This window comes from Alosa pseudoharengus, unplaced genomic scaffold, assembly GCF_046254945.1.
Source record: "Alosa pseudoharengus isolate Yale_2024_CS ecotype anadromous, Long Island Sound unplaced genomic scaffold, YU_APseudo_1.1 YU_APseudo_1.1_scf_18, whole genome shotgun sequence".
Lineage (NCBI taxonomy): Eukaryota > Metazoa > Chordata > Actinopteri > Clupeiformes > Clupeidae > Alosa > Alosa pseudoharengus.
Window position 1 is genome coordinate 21,287,644 of NW_027468650.1, and position 23,495 is coordinate 21,311,138.

The 23,495-nt window shown below is 40.1% G+C and overlaps 1 protein-coding gene and 1 long non-coding RNA gene across 2 annotated transcripts; one reads left to right on the forward strand and one right to left on the reverse strand.

Moving 5' to 3' along the window:
- Positions 1 to 2,336: 2,336 nt before the first annotated feature.
- LOC143131486 (patched domain-containing protein 3-like) lies at positions 2,337 to 11,489 on the reverse strand. The gene is made up of 4 exons (XM_076291138.1): positions 11,371 to 11,489; positions 4,722 to 4,849; positions 4,199 to 4,344; positions 2,337 to 3,997 (listed from the first exon to the last, which is right to left on the reverse strand). The coding sequence occupies exons 1-4, from the start codon at positions 11,455 to 11,457 to the stop codon at positions 2,337 to 2,339; spliced, it is 2,022 nt and encodes a 673-aa protein (XP_076147253.1). The 5' UTR covers positions 11,458 to 11,489.
- A 5,124-nt stretch (positions 11,490 to 16,613) lies between these two features.
- Positions 16,614 to 22,151, forward strand: LOC143130800 (uncharacterized). Its single transcript, XR_012987999.1, has 3 exons — positions 16,614 to 16,699; positions 18,094 to 18,213; positions 22,062 to 22,151. It is a non-coding gene; the product is annotated as an uncharacterized LOC143130800 (long non-coding RNA).
- Positions 22,152 to 23,495: the final 1,344 nt, after the last annotated feature.

The window sequence follows — 23,495 nt, forward strand, 5'->3', positions numbered from 1 at the left end:
AAAATGTCTGGAAAAATCCCTATAGGAGGAGGTGTGGTGCCAAAATCGATATAAAGCCCTGAAGACTTAAAGAGAACAATGAATGTGGCTCTTCTGCCACATTAATAATTGGTTTCAAAACCCCCCCCCCCCCCCCCCCCCAAAGACTTTTGATTATGTCAAATTGAAGCCCCCTATATATCTATGCCCCCCAGACCACTGGCCACCCACAGGATTGTCTTGCACAGTGCCTTTGCATATGAATCATGATGTCAGTCAGTTTTAGGCTTACCATAGATGATCTGAAATGTATTCTCTTTGCATGGAGCATATAGCACTATGCAGAACATTTATTGAGGTGTATATTTGCACACATTGGTATCAGTGTTAAATTCATTCGATTTGGATATACAGTATATTAGTTTTGGTAATGTAAGCATCAGTAAAAACTGACATCTTTGAACTCCAGGCAACAACCAGGCAATCGCCTGAACAACCAGGCAATGTGCATGTGGGTCTAAATGTGTGTGTGTGTGTGTGTGTGTGTGTGTGTGTGTGTGTGTGTGTGTGTGTGTGTGTGCGTGTGTGTGTGCGTATGTGTCAAGTGTGTGTGTGTGTGTTAGTGTGTCTGTCAGTGTGTGTGAAGGTGTGTGATGTGTGCAGAATGAGGGAATATAATTACTTAACACTGCATAATACTGTTAATAATAGCTAATTCAGAATGCCATTACAGTATGCCCTTGAGGGCAAGGACCAGATAGCCTAGCCATTAATCAACTAATCAACACTAGCAATCACTAGCGACACAATCGCATAAACCTGCAAAATCTTGTGTATGATCTCTTTTTTGTGTATGCTTCTATGAATGTTCAGTATGTGTATACATGCACTCTTGAGTGTGAAAGTATACTGTACTGCATGAGGGTGATGTGGGCACACAATGCTTCCAACATGGATCATTTGTATTTGTCATGAGGATGAAACACTTTTAGTTTAGCTTCTTAGGAAAAGAAAGGAAGCATTTCTCAGAACTTAACCATGGCATTTCTGTACCTCGGTAATTAGGAAGTAACATGTGTTGCAATTGCTTCCCTCCAATAACAGTAACGTCATTGCCATCTAGTGGCACATACAAATCCTTCATTCCAATACCATTATGTTGTAAGTGTGTTATGATGGAAATAATAGGAAATGCTATAATGTGCTATGATGTTTCATACAACACAAATGTCAAACACATATGAATATAAAATGTATATACTATAATATGACACCAGTTCTCTATCTTTTGCTGCCTCATCTCTATTGACATGATTATTTTATAAAGCCTTTTAGAAAAAGGTTCTTTTAAATAGGATAATGATCCCATCCCAAATGTAATTTCAGCAAATCTTTGTAGCCTAAAAATAGGTTAAAACAGTTGTTATTAAGAATCATTTATTATCATGATTATTACCAGTTATACAGAATACAAAATCAAAACAGAATGTAGAAATGAGAGCTAAGGGAAGCCTACTGTACAGAGGATATTATTGAAATGTTATTAAAATTGTGATAACACAACAGTGTGATTAATGTTAGCAATGTTATCACTCCATGCAGTGTAATAAAGGTGAAGCATAAATCTGCATATTGAAGTTCAGGTTTAGCTTTTGCTGAAATATTGCAGAAAAGTAAAAGCATATAATGCATGAGCGATAAGCTGATATGAATATGATATTATTATCACAAGTAGCTTTCTCCATGTTATAACTGAACTCTGTAAAAGCCTACATTCAACATTTCCATACATTGCTCAACAAAACACAGTTGCCACATTTTCTCTAGGAGCTCTGAGTGCATGGTTACATTTTTATTCTCCAATTCTTCTCTCTAGATTGTTAATCTAGAATCACTTATTTTGGTGACACCTAATTTACCATGAGGTGATGAAAGGTTTACATTGTTTAGGGACATATTTCTCTCTCGTATATGCCTTGCCCAAATTGTTCTTCCCCTATATTTGTTTCATGAATAGTCTCTGCACGTCTTTCCACATTCAATTATTATACCTCTGGACCGATGCTTGGGTCTTAAATATTAAGGATCCATACTAGGGTTACAAAATATTCAAATATTAGCTACCAAGACATAGAGCATAAATAAACTATATGACTGATATCAGCATTATTACAATTCTGTATATTGAAACCCAGTGTGTAGGCTACTGTAAAACCTACATATTCATATGGAATCTACATCACATTTCTAAGAAACTCTAATAAAAAATATATATGTATCTCCTATGTAAAGGTGACAGCATTGTAATATATCAATATTTCTGTTTCAGTGTCGATACATGATACTTTGCCACAATTTTATGGACAGTCGGGATCTGTTGTATAGTTTGAACGACTTTGGTTTGTGCTTTTCCCAGACATGGAAAATTGCACAGTGTTAATACTTCTCCAATTTTGTCCATTACCAGTTTGGTCCTTTTCATCCCGTACGCTGCTTGAGTCACGACAGCACTCAAAAAATGTCAGGAATATGGGAATGAACATTATGCCGTGGAGTGCGCCGAATGAGATGACCAGAAACATAATCTTGAAAAATGTCCTGAAAATGTAGCTCTTTGCTGCTGAGAGGACCACAACACCAGCTAGAGTAGAGACAGCTCCTTGTATAATTGGATACCCAAGGTTGTATATGGCGTCAACAGCTTTTTCATTAGCTGTTCTCTTTTCACTTGAGACAAAGGCGTAAGAAATGTGTGCAGAAAAGTCAACAGAAAAGCCGATGCAGATTACCAGGTTGATCATGGAGATGGAGTCTAAGTTAACATCCCATAAAGCCATGAAACCAGCTACACCAACTATTACAGAGGCAATGGCAAAGGTCACCCACAGAGAACAGAGAGGGTGTGGAATCAACAGAAGAGAAATTACAAGCATGACCACAGTAGCAACTACAATATTTTGGATGGTATTGCTAACAATGACTGCATATTGATCATAGAAAATAAAGGCAGGATGGTAGACCATCAGATCCATGTTTTGGCCACAAGTGGGAGTTTTGTTTCTGAAAAAGTTCAACATATCCTTCTCATCAATTGCAGTTCTGATGTTTACTGTGGGGATAAAGAGTCGGGAAGCCCGTATTTTATCATTGCAAATAAGAACATCCTGTGTCAAACCTGACCGTTGAAGATATGTGGGTAAATTTCCCATAAAACCCTTTTCATCTGTAAGATTTAATCCTAATGCATCTCCATAATTTATATAGTCTCTAAGCCAAGATATAGTCATGCTTTTGGCAACCATGTCGGATAATTCAAATTCATTCAGGCATGCGTCAAGGTTTTCACGAGCACTTTTCTCCCAATATTGGAAGTTTTCATCTTTAATAACTAACATGACAAAAGGGCCATACTCTGAGAAATATCTGTCTTCGTCATCATAGTAGCTAGCAACATACGAATCATCAGGTGCTAAATTTTTTAGATCAATCCCTTCCTGCATTTGCAAACAGCCATATATGCTACCGGCCAAATATCCTAAGTAGAGCAAAATAACAAACACTTTAGTCCAAGGCTTTGTCAGAAATGGACCATAGTACTTTCTAAAGAGGATATTAATGGGCATCTCCTCCTCTGCACCTGTGTCAGGATCATAAGCTCCTCCAACTGAGCAGGCATTGCCCTTGTTGTCTGGACTTGGAGCTTTAACCTTCCTGCATATGAGCCAGTGTCTATTGCTTCCCTCTCGTTGTCCGTTCAGTGCCAGAAAGGCACCGAAGAATGTGATGTTGTAGATGTAGCAGAAGAGGATGGCTGTGCCGGTGTACATGCAGAAGGACTGGACTGACCCAAAAGGGGTCATGAGGCCGATGTAAAACGCCAAGACGTCAGTGAGAGTGGTGATGGTGATGGAAACAGCAGCCTCCTTGTACGTCTCGGCCATGCGATCTTCCACCTTAGCTTTGACTTTTGTTTTCTGCCAGCATGAAATCATGATGAACATGTCATCCACACCAATACCTGTGGCAAGAGAGGGCAAACCAATTTGACAATGATGTAAAAGCTATGGACTACATCTATAAAGTAATTCAACCATAGAATATGATTGGGGGGGGTGATTATCTTTTCAGTGATGATCCCAGATCCCAGGAATTGTTAGATTCACTGTGCTGAGAAAAGCTTTGAAAGAAAAGGACATAAACTGTATGTCTTTTTGCACACCAAGAATGAGAAAGGGAGAAGACGCCACCGTCATCACGAATGGCATCCCACAGAAGAGCAGCAGTCCAAAACTGGTGAGCACCGCCAGGCCTGCAGACAGCACCCCGAAGGTGGCCACCCAGACCTTATTCCTCACACAGTCCAGCCTGAATGAGCACATGACACCATATGGTTAAACATGAATCTATACAGTCAGAAGTATTCACAAAGTTTACTCTTTCTGTTGACACAAAGGAGAAAAACTGTAGGGGGAAATACTGTTGAAAGTGAATGATCGATTGGGTGTGTTGCTGTTATCATAATGTATGCACTGTTTCATAGAATTTCAAAGAGCGCTCATTTGAGAGGTTGAATATAATGAAATGACTTCAATAGTCAACACAACATATGTTTTCAGTAAATTGAAGTGATATATTATGTCAACTGAACAGATTCACACACAGATATTCCATATAATATACGTAATCAAATAATCATTTACAGTGGAAACAACAATACATGATTTCAAAACAGTACCTCATACCTCATACACGAAACTATGGAGACGGTAATGGCCAAAAAGTAAGTAATGGAGAACAGTGGTATCACTGTCTGTGGATTTGTTTCAAATTCCTCTGCCCGTGATATTGAAGTGAAATAGGAAACAGAGATCTGTAACAGCAAAAACATACATGCTAAGCAACTGAAAAAAGTTGTATTTGATCTTTGAAACCTCTATAGTCTATATTATAATAGAGGAGAATACAGGCTGGGCTCAGCACAACTGAAATACCAAAAACATTTAATATCAACCTTATTGATGAGCTGTCTTAGATTATTTAGGAAACCATAATTTCAATGATAACCTAATGGATAAGGCCTGGCAAGGACATGTAATGGCATATATAATGTACAAATGTAATTTGGATTAAGATGGAGTTAAGTAGGTCCCAGCCTATTCCTAAACCATTTTATTTAATTAATAGACAATAGCCTATATTTCCACATTTCTTACTCATTATAATGATGAAAGACGGTATAGGCCTATTATGTCCTGATGCATTGTATGCCTATTTCACAAAAATGCATGTTTCTCAGGCTAGAGGCTGTTATGTCTTCTCTTGCTGTTTTTACACTTACCTTTTTGTCAGTTGCATCTTCTTCTGACAAAGTCTGAATGAACTTATTCAACCAAAGGTCTGTTTCATTTTTCTTGTCCTCCGTTAAATAATAGAACATTCGTATTGCCTGCGCAGACTGAATGGTATTGTTCGAGTGTTTACTCACGCCGCCAATTACTGATCCTGTGAATTCTCCGTTGTGCCAAGGGAACTGTATCGGTGTGTTAACATTAATAAAGATGTTCATTATATCCAGAATCGGGTTTAACACACATTCTCCATTTTTCTTGGCACACAAGTCTGAAAATGTCAGTTTACTACCGTTTACTCTGATCTGTTTTACTTTGTGGTCTAACTTTACTAATTCTTCGAAAGCATTTAAGCTGAGAATGTTTGTTGGGTGCACAGCGATTAGTGAAGCAAATGTTCCCTCTGTGTAAAGCCTCAAACTAGAAAACTCTTCTCTTTGCGGAAAATGCTCTTTGATAAATGCTCTCTCCGCCTTAGCTGGACCGTTTTTTGGAGTGAATTGTTCTTCGATGTCGTTCGCCTCTCTGTCTTTTAGAAAATAAAACCCTGCACCAAGACCCGCTGATATTATCAGAGGTGAAATAAAGAACACCCATGGATATATACCGACGATACGTCCAAGTTTTTCAAAGCCTTTTGCTAGCGGTTTCTCAACGCAATTTGTGTTGCATTTGGGCATTTTAAAGCCGGTATTTTTATACTATGAATGCTACGCTATCCTCTGACTCAAGCAGTGCTGAACTGTAGTTCATCAGGCTTATAGCACAATAAGGTTTGGACAGATTGTAAGCTAATAACTCCAGTGAAACATTAACAGCAGGGCAGTGCAGAGACCTTTGGAGGGGCAGGTGCTTAAATTTCAAAAGGGGCACGAACAAGATTAGGCCTGGCCATAACTGGTTAGCGCTTCGGACTTGTAACCGGAGGGTTGCCGGTTCGAACCCCGACCAGTAGGCACGGCTGAAGTGCCCTTGAGCAAGGCAGCTAACCCCTCAATGCTCCCCGAGCGCCGCTGTTGTTGCAGGCAGCTCACTACGCCGGGATTAGTGTATGCTTCACCTCACTGTGCGCTGAGTGTGTTTCACTAATTCACAGATTGGATAAATGCAGAGACCAAATTTCCCTCACGGGATCAAAAGAGTATGTATGCTATATACTAGATGCTTCCTTTTTTAGAAGATGCCTTATAGATAAGGGCCCTGAGTTTTTTTAGGGTTTACTGTATCTCAAAGGGACAACATTCCTTGGTAAAACATCAATGCATGTTCGTATTTGACAGCTCCGGAACCCAATTAGATATTATGATGCATAAATCTATCTTGATGATCCTTGTGATAAAAAAGACCTGGTGATGCTGATAAAACACTTCCCACAATCGCTATCAACTACCTCATTTTTTTAATATCCTCTCTATAAGACAATGGTATTTATGATCAGTTGATAGTGTTGATGACAGCTTATAGGTGAAACATTAATGAATGTTCTCACAAAGACTGATAATATCATAAAACATCAGATATTCCACAATGAACTTGCTTCTTTGTTGCTATTGTCAGCGGCACCTCACATGGATTAAAAGTGTTTGCCAGTCAAACACAGGACGGCTGTTGAATGTTATTAATACTTTCCATATATGGGACACTAACATCTACACCAAAATGAGTAAAGTAGCACCGTTTCACCTTTTAAAATATGAGTTTCAAGCACATCTCGTCGGTTATTGGTTGGAACACTTTATTTTGCCTTTGAGTGGTTGGCAACACTTGTTGTTAGCAATTGTTTTTGTGTGCAGATCTCAGAGCCTAGGCTGCCTACAGAGACGCGTTTTTTTGACGGCCTGCTTATGGGGTGGGTACTGGGCAGCTAGCTGATCATTAGGAAAGATTAGATGAATGTGATCATTTATGTTTGGTCCTTTTTTTGTCCTGCAATCGCTGATACAACCTTTAAGCATACTGGATAATGGGTCGGTTTCAAAAATAATTTAAGGGTCACTAAGTTGTACGTTGTAGGGTAGGCTCCTTACTTTTAGGCCTTTTTGAGTTTGCTGTGCATGTGTAGTGGTTGCTGATCCTGAGATTATCAAAGGCATTGAATGTATTTTAGTTGTAGTATTCACTGTGTTCTACTGAAGGTGAGTGCTTGCCCCCAACTTCCCTGCGTTCCCAATTAATGTTGCCTCCAGGAGAAAACACAACTGCCTGAAGCCCAGTTTGTGCTTAAATATATATTTTCCATTGAAATGCCTTTCCATGCTGCCCTAGATGGAGCCACGCTACTAGTGGAGTGAGCTACTAAACATTTAAGGGTGGGTCCCACCTGAGGCTTTGTACACTAGAGTAGTGGCCCCATCCAGCCAATGGAAGATCCTTTGTTTTGATGAGCCCCGTAGCAGATGTACAGAATTCGGTGTAAACACAGCACTCTCACCCAGGGGCGTCGGACTGGGGGTAAAAGTGGGACTGATTACCAGGGCCACAAGAGGGGAAAGACCCATTGAAAAGTCTGGAATACGAGCGGGGGGACATGGGGCCCATCAGGACTGCCTATGCATAGGGCCCAGGATCTTGTGCTGCCCCTGCTTTCACCTGGCAGAGGTTATGTAGCCAATGTTCCTCCTGCTGAACGTCAGGGTGAAAAGCAGGTAGTTCCTTCACTCTGCTCCTAAGGGCAGAGGGGAGCACCTTGGGCTGGTAAATTGGGTTGGATGAAGGACAATCTTTTGTGTCACTCGTAGTGAAGTGCATGCATACAGAGTTCACTGACAGGGCAGTTAAATCACTCACTCGCTTGACTGAAGTCAGGGCAAGGAGGAAGACCGTTTCCAGGAAAAGCATGTTTGAGCTCAATCTTGTTCAGTGGTGCAGATGACTTTAGACTAAGGACCTTACAATCAGATGATTTCTAGTTAAATGCACTTCCCAATGTACTTGCATGATGTCCAGTGCATGATTAAATGTACTTCCTGTTAATCAGATGCACTCTGTTTTACAGTATGTCTTAATTATTTTTGTTTTATGTACTTTATTATCTTTAAGCTATTGCCCTTTTATTTACCATTATTTAACATTCTTTGCAGTTGTTTTATAATCTCTCACTACTGCATGATGGGAGCTGACAGGCTACGGCTATCTGTAAACCGTAATTTGTAATTGGTTGTGGGGACTGCAAATAACTCAATGTTTCCAAGCACACAACACCCATAGACTCTCTCATAACCAAACATGGGGTCCATTCCCTTCAAATGGTATTTTCTCTGTATTTTTCCTCTGTAACAAATTCACTACAATTATTTCCACATAATAAAATCCCATTGGTATCTTCATGTTCTGCAATACCACTGAACAAAACTGCAACACAATCAGACCTAAATTAAACTTTTACATGTTTATGGCTATTGATCATTTCAATGATTGGAGAAAATGAGGACGATGTGGTATCGGTTTTTCTGTCTTGGTGTCTCTCAGACATATCCGCATGAATGAAGGAACACCACATTCAGATGAACCTCTAAAAGACTAAATTGTTGGTCTTGCAGGACAAATAAACCTTACATTACAATATCACTTTCAAAATCTCTGTTGTGTGGTTGTTAGAAACCTCGGTGTCATGATTAACAACAAACTAGCTTTTTCTGACTAAGCTGACTTTGTTACCCAAATACACTTTGCTCGTGACATTTTGCATTAGGGGTAATAAGTTAAGGCCATAGTTAACTGATTACCAACACAGGCCATGTTTGTCTGACACCTCGGCAACTGTAACACCCTTCTAGTGGGTCTCCCGGCTTGTACAGGGAAACCAGATGATCCAGAACACTCTGGCTCTCCTCTTGGTATAGCCAGTGACAATATGTTTAATGTTTGTTTGTAATGTTGTTTATTAGCCACTGTGAACTGGGTTGGAAATCCCCTACCTACAGCACAAGGAAGTTGTCACCTCTCGCATGTATCTGAAATCTTACAGTTTACAAAAACACTGATGAGACACTGTCTAGTAATTAAGAGATATAGCTGTGTTTGGTGATATAGGTGACAATGTTGTGTTGGGATTGGATGCAATTTTCCAAGGGGTGAGAAAAATAAAAATATTTACATATCTTATCTTTTTTGAGATCATTTAGATTAATTTATATGTTATATGTGCTTAAAAATGGATTCACCATTGCCATGGGCGTCGGAGGCATTCTGGAAGTGGGTGGGCATTTCAGCGGGTGGTTTGGGGGTCTTCCCCCCAAATTTTTTTTTGGACTAGACGCAATTTCCTGAATCCTGGTACATTTTAACAGGTTATTTAGATACTTCTATATAACAAGTTAACGGTGGGCTGTTAACTTTTTGTGCCAGTCTGAATGTCGTGAGCTTAAAGATATATTCCTTCTGAAGTTCATTTGCTGCGCCCTCGCAGCACTTCAGCAGCCTACATGTAGAACGGTCACGTAGGAGTATAAAAACAAAATACCACTTAATTTCGGGTTAAAATGCATTAAAGCGCGTTACTGAAGTTTGTCCCGAGTAAAATATTTACCAATTCTTTTGTAATGCCTTATATTAGCCTACCACGTTACAGCAAATTAGGCCTACATTATGCCACTTTTGTAACGTGTTACTCCCAACACTGTATAGGCACAACAAAACACTAAGGGGGGAAATAACCCATGTGTGTGCGTAAAGTAAAAAAAAAACACGTAACTATGCATATTTCACCCTGCCAGAATTCTCCCCTCTGTCATTTACTCGTGATAGAGGGAGTTGCGCGTTTTAGGAGGAGCACCCCCAAAATCTGGGTGTTTATACAACTCTTGTGTGTGCATTCGGCCACTGACTTAAGACCCTTTCCAGCAGCTGGATCTCCAACACGTCGGTCTCAAGCTCAGTCGCTTGCCGCCTTGCCAGAGCTTGCCAGAGCCTCTCGAATACAAGCCTGCCGCAAATAAAGGCCTGTGCTTTGTCTTAAGACCCTGGCCATAATTTGAGTCTTAGATGGCTGTAGTTAGTGACATGATGCTGTTAATGGGGAGTTTTATGTAGCCTAGCGTAAATCTATAGGTTTTTATTTATTTGGCGTGCCTATAAGACTTTTTTTCCTTATCAAAAGTGAGGGGGATGACCCTTGAGGATGAGAGGGATGAGGGGGATGATGGGAGAATTCAATGACAATGAAGCACTTAACAGATGCTGAAAACAGCACTGGTATTTCGCATGGCAAAAGTGGGGGGGTCCAAACTAACAATATTAAAAAGTCGTATAATGGCTCAGACGCCCATGACCATGCCTAAGAGACAAACACTTTAAGACTTAGGGCTGAGCTACACCAGGCGCGTAACTGAAGCGTTCCGTTCGCGACGCGTAAAATCCATTTTAGATGAATGGTCTATTTTTTTCGAACGTACGCCCCACTGTCACGTCTGGTGTAGCTACTTCCATTGATTATAATGGAAGCTAATTGTTGCAGCAGACGCAACGCGAACGGAACGCTTCAGTTACGCGCCTGGTGTAGCTCAGACCTTAGGGCTCTATTTTGCACTAAGGGCGTTTCAGCGAAAAGAGAGGGCGTGTTCCGGCGCAGAGTCCCAGTTGATATTTTGCAGTTTCAGAAAACAATACCGCCACAGGAACCTCCTGGTCTAAAGTCAGTGGCGCAAATTTAGATGCTATTTTAAGGGCGCATGCATGGCCACAGGCCTGCAGGAATGAATGCTATGCACACCGATCTACAGACACCCTGTGCACAGATGGAAACATTTAAAGCCTTGATAATATTTGCCCGTTTTCCGGGTTTGTTCGTGCATTGGTCAACTAAAAATGTAGTAGCCTACTGTATATAGTACATCTACATGCAATATCTTTACAACAACAACGCCTAATTACGACTTATTAATTTGGACAACTTTATACAGCCCTATAAAGGCTAAAGTTATCTTTAGTTTTGTTCCAATTTACCGTTGTGTATGGCTTTTAACATTGTGTGCGCTTTAACATCAGCCTATAAGCATTATTCCAGCTGCGCTAAGGTTTTAACAAGGACCACAATTTTGCCTACCTTGTTGTAGCCCATCTGAAATAACTCCCAAGCTTTGCTATGTTCCCTCCATCCTTTCGTTGTTTTCAAAAAACGTTTTATATCCATGATGGCCTTGAAGTCTTGAGTTTGTGAATTCGCTTAAATAAGCTTATTATGTGCTGTTAACTAGCAACCATAGACAGTAAAAGAAAGCAGCAACCAGCCTTGGCTACAATTTCTGTAGTTGCTGCGTCCATTCATCGTTATTCTCTCTCCTGCTCAAACAAAAGTTGTGCGTGCATTAAGTTGATTATAACGTGTTTACAAAATCTACTTTACATAAAATATTGTAAATAGCCTATTGTCATGCAATTAATGGGATACTGTGCAGAGCTGGAAAGGTCAACTTGGAAACGGTTTCTGTTGCCTGATGGTAAGGTACAGCCGTAGCTTACACCTGCAGGAGCGCTTGCTTGGGCGCCTGTGCACAGGGATGGATTACTGCACGGGCGTACCGGGCCCAGGCCCAGGGGCCCAAGGGGTCAGGGGGCCCTGAAGCCCAAGCCTTTGCAAAGAATCATTGCCTTAATATCAACAAATCAGGATGTAGGCTATGAATCTGATTGAATTTAGTATTGGCCATCCCCAAAATGCACCAGAATACAGGAAATCACATCAAACAAATTAAGAGAATTCTGGGGGAGGAGCCCCAACCCCCCCCTCCTCCCACATATATGACAATAAGTGGGGGGGCCTTAATACATCTGGGCCCAGGGGCCCGAAAGTTCATAATCCACCCTTGCCTGTGCACTTTGCTTCTCTCATCTATACGACGCAGTTCCCATTTCTCCAAATCATACATAATTACAAGGACAAATATTGCTACACGAGGGAAATCAGTGTGGTGTCCGATGTGAAAAAATAGCTATAAATCTAGCGTACACATTTCCACGAATCACGGATGTGTTGATGACATAAATTAGGACATATTAGAGGACTTAATGAGACGTGATGTTGAACTGCATGCCACTGCCATTTAACCCAAATGCCCCAGCAGCAGCACGGGAGAGGAGAGCTTATCTGACAGATGTCTATACTCTATAGTGAGGTAGATTACATTGCAAAAATATCCCCATGCATTTGTAACCTGTGTTGTGTTGAACCTGTGCGATTCAGCCCTGCACACGCCCGGACTCCACCCCACGAACAGCAGCACCTCGGATTGGGAGGCGAGCGCGCTAACAATTGCGTGGAACACAAAAGTGATGTTTTTCTTAGCGGCCCAATTTACCTTAACCCACTGAGGTAAAATGGGCCACATGGTTTCAGCTAAAATGGGCCATCCTCTGTGTCACTCACAAACACACATACACATGTGTGTGAGGGTGTGTGTGTGTGTGTGTGTGTGTACACACCCATGCACATACGCATTCACCCACACACTCGCACACCAACCAACGCGCACACATGCACGGACACAAACACACGTACACACACACACACACACACACACTAGGTTGCACCATGACCCCCGCCCCCCCAGTAATAATGGTGGTTGATATTTTATTTACAGTGAGTATGGCAAATGCGAATGAAGTGAGAGGAGAGAGGGAGAAGGAAAGAGAGAGGAAATGAGAGGAGGAAAGATGAGAGAGGAGACAAGCAGAGAGGAGAATAATGATATCAATGTTTTAATTTTTAATATATCAGTTACCAGTTTTGTATGAATTTTTGTAATTTGCGCATTTCGTTCAAAATGTGTTGTTCACACACACACACACACACACACACACACACACACACACACACACTGATCTGTCACTGATCTATTCACTGATCTGTGCTGTTCCAAAATGGTCTTTTTTAATTGCACATTTGAATATGTGAGTTTGCACCCAAAATGTGTTTTTTTTAATGGCACATATAAATATTGTGTTTTGAAATAAAAATTGATGATAAATTACCATTCCCTTTGCATTTTGACTGGCCGAATGCTTACCTAAAACAGCTGGCCCATTTTACCTTAGATGCTGGCCCATTTTACCTGAAACTGTTTATGCAAAAAAAGTTGGCACAGTTGATGTTTCAAGAACTGTAGGGCCTAAATAATTATATTTTATGACATCATTTCAACACAAAATGATCAAAAACAGTCATTAGTAATCATAAAAACACTTGGAAAAGGCATATATAGTATTATATTATTTTCCCAACTGATTTACCAAAAAGTGGCCCAATTTAGCTGATATCACCCTAATCAATGCTTGCCTTCAATGTTATTTCTGGGTCTGCTAGTGGGGTTTTTTCCAAACTAATTATCTGTACTTCCTCCAAGAACAGACTTCTATCAGTTATCACAAGGCTGGCCTAATGCCTACAGTATGTACTATCTGCTTGACATACCTGTTATCTGTCTTAGGCCTAGTCCACACGTACCAAACCGATCTTTTTTTCCTCCGTCTTCCCTGGAACCGTATCAAGAATATTTGCGTCTAAACGGATCCATCTCAACACGACTCAACAGGTTACTTCATACCCCAGGCCTATAGGTGGCACTGTTTCTTTAAAGAAATTGACCAAAACTTGCGCTTTACAAACAGACAGAATAGGCTACGACGAAATGGCTAGTGCAAGGAAACCAGAATTGTTTGTGTGGACTGATGGTGAACTGTCAAGTGTAGTCAACTGTAAAACTAATAAACTTTATTTTACGGTTTTTGAAGGGTGCAGTCCCGTCCTTTATTTGGCTAACGCAGGTAGGCCTACTAATCACCTTTACTTTCTTTGGTTGTAGGATAGTCCGTGATTCACATTAGTTTTGGCTATCACCGCAATTAGGCTACTAAACGCAAGGCTTACCCAAGTTTTAGGCTATTCTGTCGCCACATTTATAATATTGCTATAAAACCTTCGTTAGTAACAGTCAATACTTTTGCCTGCATCAAATCGTGCATTCGCATTCAGTGTGCTACCATTGGCTTAACGTGAGTTCTAAGCGTCTTTGTATGCTTATACCTGATTTCACTCGACTGTGAATGCATGTATATATGTTGTAAGACATTTAAAAATAATGAATGACACTGGCACCACGCACAAATTAATGTAGCCTAAACTTACACAGCACTTTCCTTTACTTAAGTTCTCTCGCGTCACTGACAGTAGCTAAAAAAAACACCGGGAAAAACAGTGTTCAGTCCACCAAGTCATAAGCTATCGGCGCTGCGCAGCACCAGTTGTGATATTTATCTTACAGAGTGTAATCGTAGGTAATGTCATGTATGAAAACTCGTATTGTTAGGCAATACTATAAGTGCAAGTCCAGGGCAGCTGAGGTGTGGCGATGACATCATCGATACGCTAGCAGGATGTGCGGTTTCGCTGTCTAAACGAATTCAAAGGGGCTACAGTTTCAGATTTCTCCACTCTGGGACCAGGTTTCAGAAAAGTGCGGTTTCGGGCAGTGCGTTTACAGGATTCGTTTGGACGCTCGGCCAAGACGAAGCAAAACCTCTGCGTTTAACCTAAAAAGCATCTCCGTGTGGACAGGCCCTTAATCTTTCAACTCACACTACTTCAGTCAAGGCCGTAGCCAATAATGTCAACATTGGGGGGGACCAAATCTGTGGTGCGGTGTGAATTTCAATAACAGAATTTCAATACATTTCCTGCCATGCAAAAATATTATTAAAATCACAAACAAGTCATTAGTTAAGTCGGTCAATTGGGATATACCAAACTTTTGACGGACATAGGCACGGATGGATTATGAACCCCTGGGCATAGATGCAAAAAAACCCTCCCCAGTTAAGATAGGGGGGCCCGGGGGCATACTTCTCCGGAAGACTTAAATAAAATGACCCTTTATATTATGAAAACTTGTGAGTTTTGTGGAAATAGAAGAGAAGGGCGGAAAAGCAACTTCACACAGTCTTAGGCTTCAGGGCCCCCTGAGCTCTTGGGCCCAGTAGGTCCATTCAATAATCCATCCCTGGATATAGACCTGTGGTATGACTCCATTTGTCTCCAAAATGTATATTTTAAAAGAAAATACAAACTAGAGTATCTTTGATAACCTCTATATTACACTGAATGCTTACTCATAGTTTTGGACCTATAGTCCAATCATATTTTGTATTTTGATTTTATTATTTTGGCGGCTAATCACACAATTTTAAGGTAGTTTGAACGGGATGGGATTCAAGATAGGTTAGCCTACTAAGTCAGGTCCCTCTTCTGTCTTACTCACCTCAAGTTACCCTGGCGCATTATAGGCTGGTTTCTGACAGAAATTACGTTTTGTGTTGACATGTAGAAACACAGCCTTTATTTGGTGAATGGAGGTGGAAATTCCTTTCTTTGGTTATTGTCCGCGATTCACATTAACTGTAGGCTATACCGCCATTGTAAAAGTTGTTTCAACTTTTGTGCCGTCGCCACATTTGAGTACGTTTTGCCTGCATGGATGCGCGATTGAGCGCGCATCTAAATGTAACATGCAAGATGCAACAACCATTTCTAAGAGGCTTATAAACCGGTTAATTTCTGACATTACTACTAGCATATGAATGCATTATTTATGTTGTAAGAAAGAAATGAATGACGCACGCACAAATTCAAATAAAAGGACACTACGTTTCACTTTCGCTATCATTGCGAGAAAATAGGCTACAATATGGAATTGCTTCAAAGTTCCCTTTGAGTCTGATCAGCTTCAAAAATGAATGGCGTTTCCTTAGACAGTGCTACACCTTTCCAACAAGTTTTGTGAGAATTGTACCGGTATCTTTTGCGATATTGTTGACAGCCTGCACCGCAGCAGGGTTCAGGAAGCTTTTGATAGCGCACGCATCAAACGCAAAACCTCCAGGACAAATCACTCGCAGTGTAGGCTACTCTCTCTGAAACCATCAACAGGTCACTAATTTCTACGTTATTTACGTTTGATTGCATTTCAGATGGCGGGACTTGTTGGTTTCCTGTAATAGCCTATAGCGTTTTTTTCTTTAGTTATTTTTCTATGTCCAAATATTGGGGGGGACATTTTGGTCACGTCTGAATATTGGTCTATGGTGACTACGGCCCTGACCTCAGTAGTAAACTATGTGAGTGTTTCCATGGGGATTTTGATATCCTTTGACTACAGATAGCATTTTCAATAGAAGAGTGCTAATGCCATGGACATAATGGTGCATAATATAGGCAACTAATAAAGGCAACTTGATCCCTACAGAATTATATTTCCTTTCAGGTACACATACTGTATTGGGGGCTCAGGAGGTAGAGTCGTCATCCAGCAACTGAAAGTTTGCTAGTTCGAGCCCAATTCCTCCTGACCCTCCCGATTCCTTCTGATGCTCCCGATAAGCAGGTGGGCACCTTGTACGGCAGTCTTCGCCATCAGTGTGTGAGTGTGTGTGTGTGTGATTGGGTGAATGTGAGGCATGACATTGTAGCTTTGAGTGCTCGGAGGAGTGGAAAAGTACTGTATAAATGTTTTTTCAAAAAAGTCATTGTGTGCACATCCCACCTTCTGGCAGGTGCAGGACAAATAAATGTACTCCAGAGAAAAAATGTAATGTCCACAACACTGCTTTAAACTCCCATATTTAATGTGAAAAAGGAGGATAGGCAACGTTTCGACCCTGCTTGGTCTTCTTCAGGCAAATGGTGGACACATGATGAAGGGATATATGTAGGCCTTACAATCAGCTGATCAACTGGTATGACTAGGTATAATAGCCCCACTAATGGCTCATTTAAGAGAACACTTTCATGCAGTTTTTTTTCACAAACTTATACATCTCAAAAAGGGCTTTCAAAGTGCAATATATCCAAAGGAGTACATAACATTGCTATCAACAGAAAAGAAAAACAAAAACAACAATTCAGTGGAAAAACAGTTCAATACAAGCCTACCCCAAACAATTAAAGGACATTACCCCCACAGGCATAAAACCTGCTGCAATATAGTAAGTTCAAATACAGAAAGTTTCTTACAAATATATATATATATATATATATATATATATATACTATAAGAACGGTTTTATATCACATTATTCATTAAGACCATGGGGAGACATTGTATTTAAATAATGAATCCAAAAAGTTTCCCTTTTTGGGAATTTACCATTTACCATATGAGAGTTGTGCTTCAGTGAACCCTAAAGAGATGGTCTTAGAAGCACTCATAGAAGAATACACCTTATAGGAAACATAGCCTTGTTTTACTGTTCCACAATTGTGTCGGTAACACTAATATCTACACACTATAAAGCATTTGTTAAGCATTTGTAAACTACTTTTTTCATAATTTCTAAAGCATTGTTCCAACATTAATTTCCATCAGTAAGGTTTCCGGACAGTTTTGGGTCAAAAGGTCACCTGCACCTGGCGTGTGTTTTAGGCCTACCTGTCTGTCAATAAAAGTCTTTCATTTACTTAATTACTTAATACAACTGTCCGTTGTCATTGTATCCATGGAACGTAATGTTAAATAGACTTGGTTGTTGATTAGCCACTATGGGCACAAGCACAAGGAAGTTAACACCTCTCCTGTGTAGGCTACATCTGAAATTAACCTATTCCAAGTCATCAATGCTTGCCTAGTGAGTTCAAGGTCTGCCAGTGGGGTTTTCTTAGACTAATACAAAGCAGAAATGATCTGTACTTCCTCCTTCCTCAATAGAAGAGTGCAAATGCAATGAACATAATGGTGCATTGAAGGCAACTTGATCCCTACAGAATTATATTTTCTTTCAGGTACACCTACTGTATTGGGGGCTCAGGAGGTAGAGTCGTCATCCAGCAACTGAAAGTTTGCTAGTTCGAGCCCAATTCCTCCTGACCCTCCCGATTCCTTCTGATGCTCCCGATAAGCAGGTTGGCACCTTGTACGGCAGTTTTTGCCATCAGTGTGTGAGTGTGTGTGTGTGATTGGGTGAATGTGAGGCATGACATTGTAGCTTTGAGTGCTCGGAGGAGTGGAAAAGTACTGTATAAATGTTTTTTCAAAAAAGTCATTGTGTGCACATCCCACCTTCTGGCAGGTGCAGGACAAATAAACGTACTCCAGAGAAAAAATGTAATGTCCACAACACTGCTTTAAACTCCCATATTTAATGTGAAAAAGGAGGATAGGCAATGTTTCGACCCTGCTTGGTCTTCTTCAGGCAAATGGTGGACACATGATGAAGGGATATATGTAGGCCTTACAATCAGCTGATCAACTGGTATGACTAGGTATAATAGCCCCACTAATGGCTCATTTAAGAGAACACTTTCATGCAGTTTTTTTTCACAAACTTATACATCTCAAAAAGGGCTTTCAAAGTGCAATATATTCAAAGGAGTACATAACACTGCTATCAACAGAAAAGAAAAACAAAAACAACAATTCAGTGGAAAAACAGTTCAATATATACAAGCCTACCCCAAACAATTAAAGGACATTACCCCCACAGGCATAAAACCTGCTGCAGTAAGTTCAAATACAGAAAGTTTCTTACAAATATATATATATATATATATATATATATATATATATATATATATACTATAAGAACGGTTTTATATCACATTATTCATTAAGACCATGGGGAGACATTGTATTTAAATAATGAATCCAAAAAGTTTCCCTTTTTGGGAATTTACCATTTACCATATGAGAGTTGTGCTTCAGTGAACCCTAAAGAGATGGTCTTAGAAGCACTCATAGAAGAATCCACCTTATAGGAAACATAGCCTTGGTTTACTGTTCCACAATTGTGTCGGTAACACTAATATCTACACACTATAAAGCAGGGGTCTCAAACTCAAATGAGCTGGGGGCCAATTCTGCCAACGTCATCTGATTGGAGGGCCGGCTATGTCTGAAAATGCAATGTTCTTTTTTTCAAATACCACACAAAACTGCAAACAGAAAGTGCAAGTGTTTTTATCTAGTTTTAGACACCTGTGCTAGGAACCTTAGCTTATAAATAAAATAATGATAAAATAAATATTAATACAAATTATAAAACAAATGAAAAGCATAAAAACAGGTATGTGTGTGTTTCACACCAAATAAAAATATTTCCTCTCATAACTTTTTTAAACCTGGCAAACTATAGGCGTCAGGGTTAAGAAAGCAACACCATTGGATTTTTATATCAAAATGTCAAAAGGCCATGGCTTGAAAGTGGTCAAAGATAAAGTCCTACTGTAAATGTAACAATCTTTGAGTAAAACAAAAGTTTATGAAGGGGGTACATTTACCCATCTAATTTGCCACTGGATGGCAAGCACCTCAAATTATGCACCTTTCAGTAAATACTGGATGAACATATTTGAGCAGGTTTACTTTCCTTTTTTCATATTACCCACATAACAAATTAACAGGAAAACACCTAAGATGTATACCAACACCTAAGATGTATATGGTTTCTAAACCACAAGGCCTACAATAAAGTATTCTGGTCAAATCAGTTCCTATCGCGGGTAATTTGAGTACCCAGAAGTTCGCATCATATTGCGGGTGACTTTGTAGTTTAGAGCCCTATTTCTACTAGCCCTGCTGTCTGTACCACATCCATTACGGACACTATCGTTACGATTACCACTGCAACCTCCAATCTATGTTGAGCAGAGGGTCGAAATAAGCACGGTATGCTTAGTGGACACCGTCGTATAGGCTACACGCAGACGCACCTCCATTCAATAGACAATCGATCATAATCTCCAAAAGGATATTCTCCTTCAGATTTAGAATAGGTGAATAACATATTCTACCTAAGACTTCATCACACGTAAATGTTTTTCAACATTTGGTGTAGACCTATTTCGGCTTAATTTCTGCTTTGATTTGTGCAACACTATGGCCTGCATCGCTTCCGCGTCATTACAAATGCACGTCTTTGTGTTTCTCGCGTGTATTACAAGTATTTCCTGAAAACTTTGCGCAGCGATTTTGGGTTTGAATGAAGCTTTGGATGTCTAGCACATAGTGGAGCAGAGTACAAATGAGATTTGTCACCCTACTTGGAACTATCGTCTATTTTAATCAATATCGTTGTTTGTCGCAATTAAAAAGTATCAAGGGCCGGATTACATTATTATTTTGACATACGCCGCGGGCCGGAATTGGGCCGGACGCGGGCCGGATTTGGCCCGCGGGCCGGGTGTTTGAGACCCCTGCTATAAAGCATTTGTTAAGCATTTGTAAACTACTTTTTTCATAATTTCTAAAGCATTGTTCCAACATTAATTTCCATCAGTAAGGTTTATGTTTCCGGACAGTTTTGGGTCAAAAAGGTCACCTGCACCTGGCGTGTGTTTTAGGCCTACCTGTCTGTCAATAAAAGTCTTTCATTTACTTAATTACTTAATGGGTAAGGCTATTTGCACCCCTGGTATAATTAGCAGTGTATGCTATTCGTACCCTGGTGCAATAAGAAGTGAATTCTATTCATACTCCGGTGCACACAGCAATGTGTCCTATTAGTACCCCGTCTGGTACAAATATCAATGTATGCTATTCGTACCCCGGTGCACACAGCAATGTGTTCTATTAGTACCTCGTCTGGTACAAATATCAATGTATGCTATTCGTACCCCGGTGCACACAGCAATGTGTTCTATTAGTACCTCGTCTGGTACAAATATCAGTGTATGCTATTTGCACCCCTGTGCATTTAATCTGGCATATTGATCACACAATGTAATAATATATATATTTTTTTAAAACAAGCAACATGTTTTTTTTGTTGTTACATAACAGAGTGTGAATAGCTCAGCTATGTAATATGAATAAGGCTCTGAATAAGGTATGCTGTTTGCATCAATGTACAGTTAGAAGTGGATGCTATTCGTACCCAGGTGTTTATAGTACTGCATGCTATTTACACCCTGGTGCATGAACTAGCTAATTGTTGCAATCAAAACTTCCGTTTGAGAACCGATTTCTTGTTCGAATTGCACGCCTTCTCTCCAGAGACGTTGGTACACATGCACACTCACTCCGCCTAAACGCATCACACGGGATTTGAACCCCGGTCTCCCTCGTACCAGCCCTTGCCTGTGACCACTGCACTACCTGCTTCGACAAGAACTTGAGGTTTGCAGGTAAACTGATAGTTTATAGGCCTGAACGTCATATTCACGAAGTTTCTGTTAGTTGACAAACTGACAGTTGTATGTGTTCACTGAACAAAGATTATGAAAATAAAACACAACTTTTCCATCTCAACTTTAATTTGAACAGATATTAGTCCTGAAACCGTTCGGAATTCTTCACTTTCTGCTGACGAAAAAACGAATGTCGGCCATGTTTTTTGGGCACGCGAGCAACATGTTTTTGTTGTTATGTAACAGGGTGTGAATAGCCCAGTTGTGTGGCCAAGGCTATTCGTACCAGGGGTTCGAATAGACACTCCGTTACTTAATACAACTGTCCGTTGTCATTGTATCCATGGAATGTAATGTTAAATAGACTTGGTTGTTGATTAGCCACTATGGGCACAAGCACAAGGAAGTTAACACCTCTCCTGTGTAGGCTACATCTGAAATTAACCTATTCCAAGTCATCAATGCTTGCCTAGTGAGTTCAAGGTCTGCCAGTGGGGTTTTCTTAGACTAATACAAAGCAGAAATGATCTGTACTTCCTCCTTCCTCAATAGAAGAGTGCAAATGCCATGAACATAATGGTGCATTGAAGGCAACTTGATCCCTACAGAATTATATTTTCTTTCAGGTACACCTACTGTATTGGGGGCTCAGGAGGTAGAGTCGTCATCCAGCAACTGAAAGTTTGCTAGTTCGAGCCCAATTCCTCCTGACCCTCCCGATTCCTTCTGATGCTCCCGATAAGCAGGTGGGCACCTTGTACGGCAGTCTTCGCCATCAGTGTGTGAGTGTGTGTGTGTGATTGGGTGAATGTGAGGCATGACATTGTAGCTTTGAGTGCTCGGAGGAGTGGACAAGTACTGTATAAATGTTGTCCATTTACCATTTTTCAAAAAAGTCATTGTGTGCACATCCCACCTTCTGGCAGGTGCAGGACAAATAAACGTACTCCAGAGAAAAAAATTAATGTCCACAACACTGCTTTAAACTCCCATATTTAACGTGAAAAAGGAGGATAGGCAACGTTTCGACCCTGCTTGGTCTTCTGAAATTAACCTATTCCAAGTCATCAATGCTTGCCTAGTGAGTTCAAGTGGGGTTTTCTTAGACTAATACAAAGCAGAAATGATCTGTACTTCCTCCTACAGATTTCTATCAGTTATCACAAGGCTGGCCTAATGTTTACTGTCTGCTAGGCATATCTGTTATTTGTTTTTCTCTTTCAGCTCACACTACCTCAGTAGTAAACTATGTGACCGTTTCCATGGGGACTTTGATTGGATTTGATATCCTTTGATTACAGATAGCATTTTCAATAGAAGAGTGCCATAAACATAATGGTGCATTCAAGTCAACCTGATCCCTACAGAATTCTATTTTCTTCCAAGTATACATATGAGAGTTGCACTTCAGTGAACCCTAAAGCGATGGTTTTAGAAACACTCATAGAAGAAGATACACCATATGAGAAACATACCCTTTATTTATTGTACAACAATTGTCTTTTTCATTAACCTTTTACATATCTTCCATCCTTAGAACTTCAACAAGAGGGTAACGCAAAGCTCATCACTGTCAGTTTAATTTGTCCTGGGAATATTTCACGTTTTCTGACCAATCAAACCAGTGAAATTCTTCATAGGGGCAAGGCAGTTCTTTCCATTGTACAGACATGAGTACTTTGCATCACTTAGCTATGAAATAGAACTTGAATTAATTTAATTATTATAGTCTTAGCATTGCATTACACTTTGCTGCTACTCTCTTATTTTCAGTGTGATCCTCGCTTCAGAGCAATATAAAACATAAAGTCGATGACTCAATTTACAGTAGAATATTCACTTACTTAATAAAGTGCATTTTTGTGTATTTAGGAATAACCTACTCAGAAATGGTAGTAGCCTATTTACATGAATATTTTTATAGAAATTGTTATTTTTCCACTTGCCAGTTGCATTTATTTAGACATAGTTTTAAAACCACTCCTTTTTCATGCTTCCTTGTGATTTCAGGGACAGCTAAATGAATGTCAGAGGAATTTGACTGAAATCAGTTTAAAATG